At 38.7% G+C, this 12292-nt stretch overlaps 1 protein-coding gene across 2 annotated transcripts in view; it reads right to left on the reverse strand.

Annotated features, from left to right (window-relative positions):
• The window catches only part of LOC117815671 (bifunctional UDP-N-acetylglucosamine 2-epimerase/N-acetylmannosamine kinase-like), a 29025-nt gene extending 17202 nt beyond the window's left edge, over positions 1-11823 (reverse strand). Inside the window, exon 1 of one of the 2 annotated variants that reach the window (XM_034687521.1) lies at positions 135-325. In XM_034687521.1, the coding sequence (XP_034543412.1) occupies positions 135-173 (39 nt within the window). In that variant the 5' untranslated portion in view covers positions 174-325. Of the gene's footprint in view, positions 1-134; positions 326-11662 lie in introns of those variants that run through there. The other variant, XM_034687522.1, reaches the window with a different exon arrangement.
• Positions 11824-12292: the final 469 nt, after the last annotated feature.

Genomic DNA, 12292 nt, shown 5'->3' on the forward strand with positions numbered 1-12292 from the left:
GGAGAACAAGAAGGAGAGAGAGACACTGTACAGAAAGAGGAGAATAGAGAGTGAGGAAGAAAGGGAGGACACAAAGATTAAGAAAGACAAACACATCAGAGTGAGGGAAGACTGAGAGAGGCCATCAGACTCACATGAGGGTTAATGAGCAAAGAACCCGGATGCTTTTCCATCCCACGTCTCCTAAGATTTCCGGCCCCTCGTCTGTTTTTTTATCTGTTCCAGAAATCCTTTTATCTTTTTCACTGCTCTCTTTCGCTCAGCCGCATTTGGCAGTGCAGGGAGGGCATGTGCCGGCCAGCGAGCAGCGAGAGGAGAGAAAGGAAGCGAGGGAGGAAGGGTGACATACACATAGCACAGCCGGGGGGAGGGGCTGTGAGGGAGACGGGCTGGGTTGGTGTGGATTCAAGCTCGTGATTGGCTGAATATTTGCCATTTAAAAAAAAAATGCAAGCTGCTATGTCGTCACCAGGATCCAGACTTAAAGTGTCACTACATCCCTGACGTAGAGCTTTACTCCACCCTGTGCATGTTTGAATGTGTTGAATGCTCCAAAGTAAGGGGAAAGATTACAAGTCTGTGTGTGTGTGTGCATATGCGTGTGTGTGCGTGTGTGAAGCTAAGCTTCCCACTGACAATGAATGGATGGTTTGACGCCAGAGTTAAGTTCCAATAATACAAGTTGAGCTGGTTTCAGCTTGACAATTCTTTTTATGAATTTCAGAAGTACAGATTTAAATCCCTGCTGCTGTGACTCTTACAGCTCAGAGTTAATATGGATGTTTAATTCTTATATCTCAACTATCAGATCTGAGCCGATCTGGACCTTTTTTAGTTGATCGGTGATCAGCAATATAGCTGATCATCTCATCCGATCATTTACGCCAGGGGTGCCCAACCTTTTTTGAACCAAGATCTACCAAGCTGTCAGTGTGCCGAGGTCTACTACATTTATATAAAACACACAGAGGTTCTGGTCTGTAGTAGTAGCTTTCCTCAATATTTATCATACACAACAGAAACTGAAGTAAACCACATAAAAGTCAAACATGGAGTAGTTTCAGAAGTTAGACCGGCAAAAATACATGTGTCTACCTTAGTGGGATCTCTGGCACAGGGAGGAGGCTGCTCACTTTTTAGCTCATACACTTTCTGGCTACGTAGAGCTGTTTTGGCTGGGAAGTAGTGTTTGTGCACCGTCTTAAAATGCTGCTCCAAGTTCCGCTTCTTCGGCAAGGCCTCGCTTGCTTTGCAGACGAGGCAAATGGACTTTGAATTCAAGAAAACAAAAGAAGAGTCCTCCTCCCACTTAGGGTGAAAATAATACATCTTTGCTAGTTAACCTGCCATCTTCGTGCTGTGAAAAGGACGCTGGCTAACTGAATGATGAACAGCTGTCACCTTCCAATCACACCCATGCCCCGCCAGGTTGACTATGAGTCGTTAGGCTACGTACCCATAGTGCCGCCCTAGCACAACAGGTAGCCAAAAGCTAAACTATGATGTGTTGAGGTGAGGTTTGTGTTTTTCTGTGATGTGTTCAGCTGTATCAGGATATGTTTGGAACAAACGGGCGCAAGTACACTGAATGATGCCACGTTATTAGATGGGGAAAAAGTTTTTCCAGCGTCTCGCGATTGACGGGGTATCAGTCTAAGATCGACAGGTCCATCGCAATCGACTGGTTGAGCACCCCATGCTCTACGTCATCTGTAGCTGAACACAATTTGCAGCTGAAGGCTAACGCACAAGTGTAATTGAGCGTTCTGATCTTGCTTAACCTTGTGTACATAATGAGAAAATAATAGATGGGACATTGATGTAGAACTCAAGCCATGATTTAAATTTTACTGTAGAACTTGCATCACATGCCAGTCCCTCCAGGAAGTTGCGATTTCCCGATCGCAACTATCAACGCAAATTCAACCAATCAGCGCGATTTTTTCGCGGCCTTGCAATTTTATACAATCACCGCAACTTTCCCGCAAATTTGACCAATTACCTCAATCTCAGCCCCTGTACGTCATTGGTTTCATCATCAACTGACTTCCTTGGAACATAAACATAAGTCCTCACTTGATCGGCACTTATCAACAGCAAAACACACACGGAGAACGGGTGAAGAGAGAGGGGACAGCAGGCAGGTTAAGTGACCATGACAACGTTGTTATTTATAGATACTAGAGTTATTATCTGAAGGGCTCAGTGTTAGCTTGGTCTCTACCTGCAGCAGGTGTGCTTTATGAACCAGCTCTCCTCACCTCCATGCATCTGTCTCATCTTCCTTGATGATTTTTACCCCCGGTGTGCGTTAGTGACAAAGACACAACCGGGGGACGTCTGTTTAATATTTGACGTTTTTGCCGCTATTACCGTAAAAAGCTCTGCGTCTACAGCTTGATTTAATCCAGTTTGGTGAAACATCAGACACCTTTAGTAAGTTTTGATCAACTCATCATCATCAAAGATGCAGATTCATTTCAGAGTGCCGTGAACTGACTGACTGTGCCTCTGTCGCTGCGAGGTGCATTTAGGGACCGTCGTAAATGTGCAATACAGCCCTTTCATGGCTTTTTCTGTGAATCAAGTGAATCAAAATACAGTCACAGTGGTCACATAAAGAATGTTTTCTAAAAACAACTGTAATTTAGCGTATTTACTTGCCCCTGAGATGTTATTGGGGGAAAAAAAAATCGCAACTTTCACCGCAATTTTTTCAAAAAGCTGTCGCCAATTCAGGCATTTTGGGCCGCAACAATCACAAAAAAATCCCGCGAAATCCTGGAGGGACTGACATGCACTGACAGACACATTACAGAAAAAAGCTCTATGCACCCTACGGTACCTCTGCAGGGACACATGGTTCAAAAAGGGGAAAACACAAACCAAACACAGGACAGCCCGTTACATAACTTCATGGGCCTCAGCAACCTCATGGGTAGCTGTCGTTCTCTTTACCTGCATGCCGCTCCTAGCTAGTGGCATGCAGGTGTTTTTCAATTTTGCTATCACTCCCGATATTAACGTCTCACAGCCGGATGCGAACATTGTGAATCATGCAATGTCTTGTGAGAGTTGCATTCAGAGCAGCCTCGGATTTAAGCGTGCTGTAATGAAGCACACTGGTTTGGTGAGTCTCATACAGCAGAGCTTGTAAAACAGATTAGGAGTTTTACAACAATGCTAACTGGATTAAGATAAATGGAACAAACATGAGACATATTTTAGTTCTTTTTTAATTACTTATTTTTGTTAAAGCTCAACTCTCTTAAAGCTGGGGTTGGTAATCACGGAAAACTAGCATGAATTTGAATGTAGCATTTCCTCATGACTCCGTCTAACCCCTCCCCTCCTCCCTCGGAGATCCTCCGAAATGACGCCCCCCCCCCGCTCACATGCACGAGCGCCGCTGACTTGCGACCATATGATGGTGACTGATTCAAAACGGGTCCTCACCAAAACATTCTCATAGTGAAAGTTAAAAACACAAACAAACATGGCTGCTGTTAGCACTCACAACTGTCATTCTAGCATTATCCAGTTGTACTGGTGACACGATATCAGGAGAAAAGTTATAACACATATATAACACTGTAACAGCTCTACTGTTTGTTAAACCTGTTCAGTATAGATGCTCTTAATTCCTACAGTGTTGACGGTCAGTGAAGGCATCAGGAGAGGTGTAGCGTGTGCGAGCGGGAGAGAGGAGAGACAAGAGGAGAAGTTCTTCATTCATTCAAACATTGATTGTTGTTTTGTTGGTTGGTGTGGTCACGGCCGACAGTGACCGGTTATTAAAACTCAACATGTTCATGAATCGGCTCGTCATCCCTACAGCGTCCGGACGGACGCTACAGTACATCTACATTTCTGTAGGACTTTCTAAATGTCATTAATTCTTTTGCTTGTTGGTTAGAGCTTATTAGACTCTGATCCGGACTACAGTCCTGAGCAAAGCACCTCATCAGGTCAGAGGGGACAGGCCCGAGGACGAGCGAGAGGGGCAGTCAGTAGAGTCAGGGGAAGCAGAGGCAGGAGACGGGGACTCGGAGGAGTGCACGCCGGGGAAATGTACACGCAGGAGGCGGGCAGAATAGCAAGACGGGATTTGATTGGTTTAAAATTTGGGGAGCCAAAAATCGCTGATTGGTTGGTGTTTTCCCAGGTTTACTCCGGCTGTAGATAGCAGTTTTTTTTCACTCTTTTTTAAGAACACATTATGTATTGATTACCATCAGGACATAAAGATCATTTTAACCAGTATGACAAAAAGCGTATCTAAATCTGATTACCAACCACAGCTTTAACTCTTGTGCAACTATTATCAAGGCAAACACAAGTATCAGATCGGGACTCTGTATCTGCAAATGTTCAATATTGAAAAATCGGATCAGGGGCCAAAAAAGCTGATCGACACATCCCTAACCAGAACTATTAAGCCCCAAAGACTTGACTGTGTCTGGATAATATATTTCTAAGTGTGACAACAACAAACAACAACCCTGTTTTCTCAAACTGAAACTAATACAGCAGCTTTTGGAAGCATAAACATGCGGAAACAAAAAGCACTCTGTTCTAGCACTTTCAGGAAGTTTAAAGTGTGTGTTACATCCTGACGACTTCATTTCACTCTCTGCCAATTGTTCAAAACCTGAAAAATAAATGTGGTCAAACAGTTGTTGGTGCTTTAGTAGCTGGAGTTATAGGAAGGTAATGTTGATCACCTCAACAGCACAACAACTGCTGCAAATACTCTCAATGATAGCACAGCAACAAAATATTCAACTCACAGAAAGACGCGTCCCCTGAAGTTGCTTTAACCTGCCACCTGCTGTACCTATCACCTCTCAGCTGGAAAAACCTGTTCCTGCTCAGGTATCAGATCATCTCCCCTCCTCTTCACCTGCTGTGAACCTGTTTCAGGATATGTTATCTCTGCACAGTCACATTCAAGAATATTATTCTTTTCCCTCCGGTCTGCTCCGCCCCACCTTGTTCTGAACCTTTGGCTGTACAAACTGTCTTTGTGTCTTTGTGTGTTCTCGTCTGTGTGTTTGCAGAGCTGCTTTTCAGGCTGAGTTGAATCTGATGAAAGGAATGTTTTTACTTTGCTAATGTTGAAAAGAAAACACTCAACAGTCTTCATTTTCATCCTCTGCTTTTTGTTAATCATCCCAGGAACAATCAGCCTCAGTCCAGACCTGAACACTCCCACAAACCCACACAGATAAGCACACACACAGTCACAGTTAAACATTGGCCTCAACTTTACAGAGCGGCTGCACCATTTGCACCCCTTCATCCGATTGGTCAGAAGTGTCCTGAGTCCTTAACGGCCCTGAATAGCTTACTTTGATCAGACACAGCTGAGGTCAGAGGTCAAATAATTACACAGCAATAAAACGATGCAGCCTCCTGCAGCCTGCCACGTCACTGATTCACTGTTTGAAGAGGAAGTTCAGGGACCCACGGACCATTGGGTTTCCTCTAAATAGCACAAGGTGACTCACATTTTATTTCCAATGCGGTTTTATTCCAGGAAGATGATCAATAAATTAGAGAAACGGATATTTAACATCTGTTAATATCATCAAACACGCTTATAAGTAACACATCGTTCCTCAATATCTCAACCTGCCGTGCCAGAGTTTTGTGGTTTGCAGACTGAATGACTGATAAGTGTAAAGACTAGTTTAATCTCATTATGAGGAAATGCTCTTCATCTTTGTCTGATGTCACCTCTGCAAACTAAACAAAGCAAGATTCCTTGAACTGTCACTTTGGGTGGTTTTACAGTACGGAGATCCTGGATTGCAAAGGCCACGTCAATGTAAACCAAACACGGATCCAGAGTTTATGTATGAGTATAATCCATCTGCTTATACTAAGAGGCAAACAAAGAAATGAGGTGTGCCTGCATGCTAACTCTGTAGGGGAGTCATAAAATCACACGCTACCTGTTAATCATCCTGTGAGGTTTAAGGCTCCAGATGGTTCTGATTACAGACTGTATTATTACTGTAATAATGACAGTTACTTTAACAGTCATCATTACTATTATCAGAATTATGAACATTGTTTTCTTTATTTTAAGTACTATATTACTCTTAATTGAATTATCATTGTTTTTGTATTTATTAAGTTATATATCTATTTACTTGTTTGAATGTAACTTTTGTATTTATCTATTTTTTTATACAGTTGTGCTCATAAGTTTACATACCCTGGCAGAATGTATGATTTCTTGGGTAGTTTTTGTTGTCATTATGATTAAAAAGAGTAAACACACTTGTTTGACAATAAATGGCTTCACCTAACCGCTAACCATGAGTGACAAAAACAAAAAGTTTTTCTCTAATCATTCATATTCTCTGAAAAATAGCACAAAAAAAATCACAAATTCTGCCAGGGTATGTAAACTTATGAGCACAACTGCACACCTACCTTTGATGTATTATACACTTTATATTTTATTCATACACCTTTATTAATATCTTCATTAGGAGATGTCACCGGAGTGTGATTTTAATCCAGATGTTTTTATCACTGGAGTATTTTATTCTTTTTTATTCATTTATTCCTTTATATATATTTTTATATTTTATATTTCCGATCTTTTAATTTTTTTATTTTTTATCTTGTGCTGTTTTTAGTCTTCCAACATTGTTTTATCTCATTGCGGTCTTAACAATTTTATCTTCTTTTCTGTCATTTATTTTTGCTGTCACTTCCCTGCAGTTTTATTATTGATATTTTTTTTTTTCCTCTTGGACCTTTAGTCAATGTCTTCCTCAAATTTCTCTTTTATTGCCTTTAGTTTATTTCCTATTTGTAAAGCACTTTAAACCCTGTTTTGAAAAGTGCTGTAAAAATAAATTATTATTATTATTATTTTTTTTTTTTCTCTTCTTTTTAGACTTTTATTAATTTATTATCATAATTATTTTTATTCTATTTTATATCTCATTTTTTGTTTAACTTAAAAACACATAAAAATATGTTTATTGCAGGGGTTCCCAAAATATAGGTCAAAGACTTGTGACCCCCACTGTCCCTTGAAGTGATTAAATGTTTGTTTATTTATTAGTTTATTTGACAGGGGCCATGCAAAACAAAAACTGTCAAGCCAGAGTTAGCTATAAGCTAATTTTCATCTGTGGTCCCTGGGCAGGAAGATGTTAACAAATGTACAATACAAATGATCAAAAACATACTAGCATTTAAAACAATACATAGACTACTCAACACAGTCCATCAATAATAACGACACATTTAAAATTACATTTCATTGTCTCTAGTTTGATGCATTCAGATGAGCACATGCTTGTTTTTCATTGAGCCATAATTTTAGTTTACTTTAAAAAACACTGAGGCTTGTACAGTCTCTAATGTGAGTTGGGATTGAGTTCCATTTTCCTGCTGCTCTGACTGATAATGCAGACTGTCCAAATGCAGTCTTCCTACGTTTAGCTGAACAGTCTCCTCTTGCTGATGCCCTGGTCTCCCTAAGATTGTTCCTGCAGAGTAACACACAGTGTTTAAGTGGTGGTGGGGCCTGAACATTTATTACTTTATTCATTTAAATGTTGCCTCATACTTAATTTACTTCAACTTCAAAATTATTTTGCCTACATAATTAACTGTTAGCTAACCCTAACCCTAACTTTAGGAGTCATCTTGCAACAATGAAAGGCTAAAACTAATGAAATGTACTTATTTGCAGGGTTTTATTTAAACAGTAACTACATTTTTGTCTATATTTTACAATAATGAGTAAAATAAGCACATTTAGATTACTCAAAAAAACCTAAAAAAATCTGTAAGACATCTCGCCACCCTCCATTGGCGTCTCGCAATCACTCAGGGGGTCTTAACCCACACTTTGGGAAACCCTGATATATTGGACCTGTATTGTAAAGTTTGTGTTTTTCTTATAGAAACAAATCTTGGTAGATAAAAAAAAGGCTATCTAAGGTTCTAGCTAATTAATAGTTCCTGAAATAAACATCAAAAAGGGAAATAGGATTTCTAGTTCTCCATAACTGCCTACTAACAACTCTCTTCTTATATCATCCCACCTCATCCTTTGAAGGCATGACTGTGAGATAACAAAACACAAATAATCATACTAATAAACTACAATAAAAAACAATATATAACTAACTGTCTTAGTATCTCTCTTAATGACATACTGCCCCCTAGTGTCCATTAGGAGGAAGGAACACACTGTCCACTCACATCCACTCATTCTTCTGTTATTCTGGAGAAACTACAGAAAAGGTGTTCATGACAACGAGCGTGATGACGTCACGTCACGTAGCCCGTTGATAAACTGCAGTAGTTGATAAATGTTGAGAGAAGTTTTGCAGGAAGGTTTGCAGTTTATAATTCATTGGGAAAGTTTCATCAAATATTATAAACTGTTGGTGCTTTTTTTCCTTTTATTAATTTTAAAGACTTGAGGTCAAATTGAAATGAATTCCAAAAATAGATAAAATTGGGGGATGACTTTAAAAGTCTATTTTTGTGTATAAAGATTTTTTCTAAGGTTCAGACATTTTTGCTGTTTAAAGTTATACCAAACGTCACATCGTCTCTGGAGACAGAAGGTGGAAGTGAATCCATTTGTGGATTTCAACCCCGAACGCATGAATCACATTGCATGAAAAAAATACATGGTCCGTGGTTTTTACGTCATTTTTGTAAAATGGTTTTTGGGGGTATAGGGAGTTTGAGATATGAGGATCTTAGTTTCACGATGGAATTTTCATCAAATTTATGTAATATGTCATTTTTGTTTTGTTTTCCTGGGAATGATTTTTCAGTAAAAAAAAAAAAAAAATCTTATGTAGGAATTATTACACTTTTTATCCCAGATTAAATTGGCCACGGTTACATGATGTTTTTTAATTCTGAATTAATAATTCCGAATTAAATAATTCTGAATTAAAGTTTTCTCCTTCGTGTTTACATGGAAATAGTAATTCCAAATTGAGGTTTACATGGAAAACACGTTTAATTGTTTTTATTCAATTCCTCTTAACGTCTGGGGGTTGGGAAGGGTTCTGATTGGACAGGGGCGGGCGTGACGTAATTAAGTTTACCGGAAGAAAACAGACTCCAGTTCCTGCTTCTTTCATTTTCGGTTACAACATGGAAGACCACACAATAAGTTCAAATTTCGCTTTGATTTTGACTATAGTTTTTAAAAAGCAGCTTGACACAAACATACTGCTTCACTTTTGTCAGCTGAGGAGGAGAAGAGAGATAGAGGACCAGAGAAGGGAGGCGGATGACTGTACTTTGGCGAATCAAAGCAGTTAGAGCAACGGCTGCTCTACCTCAGCCTGGAATATGTGCCCACCAGCGAAGAGTATGTGCGTCATCGCGACAGGACAAGGGAACGAGCATGCTCAGAACGACCGGAATTAATTTAAAGCGGAATGAACGTATACATGATCGAGGAATTGTTTAATTCGGATTTAAAATCAGAATAAACCAGACACTTACATCGGATTTAAGTTTAATTCGGAATTATCATTTTCATTCGGAATTAGGTGTTTACATGGTAATTTTTAATCTTTTTAAAGAGGATTTAATCTTAATTTAGAATTAAAAGTCTCATGTAAACGTAGCCATTGTCTTGGATTGAAAGTGGAGCCAGTGGCGGTTGGATAGTCTGATGTGCCGTTATATTTTTCATCAGAAAGACAAATTCTTGAGGAATCGCTTTTTTTAGTAGTTTATCAAAATCTGCTTTCAATGGGTTAAAGTTGTGTTTAGTGCAGAATTTTTCATAATCCAAAGTATTACCATCGTCATCCATAAAGTCCACCACGGACCAGATACTTCTCCTAAACCAGGGGTCAGCAACCTGCGGCTCTTTCATCTTTATGCTGTGGCTCCTTGTGGCTTTGGAAAATTAATTATGAGTAATCAAGTTAAGTGTATTCTATTTCTGTTCTTTAGTTTTAATTGTAATTCTAAATTTGAAGATTATTCTGAACTTGTAACATTAAAGCTCCTGTGAGGAACTTTCTGTTTGTGTTGACTTTGGTGCCCCCTTGTGGACTAAGTGATCTTGCTTATTTTGTCCTGTACATGTGTAAATTATGTTATCTCCTCCTGCTTTCAACTAACAGTCAACTATTTCACTCATTAAGAACATTTAATGCAGAAAAGGTTTTTTTCTTGACGTGCTGTCAATTACCTCATCTGACACCTACCCTCTCACAGCGATTTCAGGCTTTAAAATAACAAAACAGAAATGATCAATACCTTTTCTAAACAATCTTCTTTGCTTTTCTAGGTCATTAAGAGGCATCATTGTTCATTTCAGTCCATTTCATGACCACTCAAAAACTCCTCACAGGAGCTTTAAAATAAAAAGCAGCTTTATTTGTTTAATTTTTTGCTGATCAAAATATGCATCACTATCTTCGAAATTCCCGCTGGTGGGTCTCCCACATCGGCACTTACACTTTGCAAATTTATATTTTATTTTGTTCAGTGAAAAAGTGCGCTTTTAAAAATAAAAAATTCAATTAAGGTCTTTTATACAGTCTATGATTTAGGCCAACACTCTGCTACATGCTCTGGTTAACGAAGGATGACGGCACACAGCTTTTTTGTTTTTCATATGGATAATTTAAGTTTGGCTTTTTATGACATAAACCTTCCCAGTGGGTTTTTTCCCCCCAGAGTTTAAAATGTTTTCCTTGCATACAGAAATGTCATTTTCCCTGTAGCACTTCATTGATTTCATAAGCAACACACTATAGTTTTTTATACATAGCATAAAGATAGAAAAACAATATATGCACTGTTATCTTCTATATAGATGTCAAAAAGGTTTTGCAGCTCCCGGTGTTTTCTTTAATGTGGAAACCGGGTCCAAATGGCTCTTTGAGTGTTACAGGTTGCTGACCCCTGTCCTAAACCAATCTTCAAAAAATAAAGATTTGTTTCTGTACAGCATATATCTATTACTATTATTAAATTACTATTTATTAATTTATTATTTTTTATTCATTGTTTATCTTATTTTTGATTTTGATTTGTTCTTATGTTAAGTCCAGAACTTATTAAATACACTTTAAGACATTGTCATTCATTTTATTATTTCATAATGATGTAATGTTAATTATTGTCATGGCAGCTGTTTCCATATTTTGTATTATTATTTTTTTACATTTGTACATTTGCAAGAGATGTGTCTCTAAAACAGATATTTTGGTCAATGCGCATAATATTAAAAATTTAAATTTGAACTGTATTTAAATTCAGTCTGTCCCACAATGCTTTGCGAACCAGTTCGCTGACGTCTCATAGAAAGTGAACACAGGCGAACTCACTTCGCTTTCATACCCATACGCGCTCTGACTTTAGCTACAAAGTTATGCTAGGATTAGCTGGCCCGTTATCAATCACAGGAGGACGAGTAACCTGTCAAACACCACTTTAGCAGAGCCAACTCAGATTATAAATGTTAGTATTAGTATAGACTAAGTCATCCTCTAGCACTGAGCGTGCACACTGTGAGGAACGTTAACTGTTAAAGTTAGCTACCGTTAGCTTAAAACCCCTCACATCGGGTTTAGCTGAAGTTACTAAGCGAACATATAATGGAGCCCTGGTGGTTTCCAACGTTAAGAATCATTACCTTGAATCAGCCAGTGGTCCTGTCCTCATGTCGTGACAAAATCCTTGACGGTTATGGAGACTTCTTTCAATTCTGCTTTCAGTTACCTGCGGTTACCAGGCGTAGTTGGCACCTGGGCTGTCAGGCGAAGCAGGTTCGTTTAGTCAAGCAGACAAAAATAACACTGACCACGAGAAGCAGACCGGAAGTACCTAATTCTGACCTCCAGAATAAAAAAACCCAAAAAATGTTTAAAAAAAGAGGAACAATGTTCAGAGAACTAGCTGAAATATTGACACTTTTAAGGCTATTTTTTTTTTAAATGAAAAGCCTTAATCTTCCAAATAGTATGTTTGATATTAGATTAGATTTAGATTAGAACTTTATTTGTATAGCACTTGGGGTTCTTCTTCTACGGTGATGGCCAGGTGAATTCCTTAAAGAGCCGATATAAAATATGTAATATAAAAATATAAAACATATATATATATATCATCCACTTTACAACTTCTTTGTGGACCAGAGAAACAGCAGCAATGGACGGCTCTTCTATCTGCGTTGCAGGACTGAGAGATACAGAAAATCTTTCATCCCTGCAGCCATTAGGCTTCATAACTCTCTAGCCAATGGGAGATGAGCTGACAAACACCT

The sequence above is a fragment of the Notolabrus celidotus genome, chromosome 7, assembly GCF_009762535.1.
Source record: "Notolabrus celidotus isolate fNotCel1 chromosome 7, fNotCel1.pri, whole genome shotgun sequence".
Classification (NCBI taxonomy): Eukaryota; Metazoa; Chordata; class Actinopteri; order Labriformes; family Labridae; genus Notolabrus; species Notolabrus celidotus.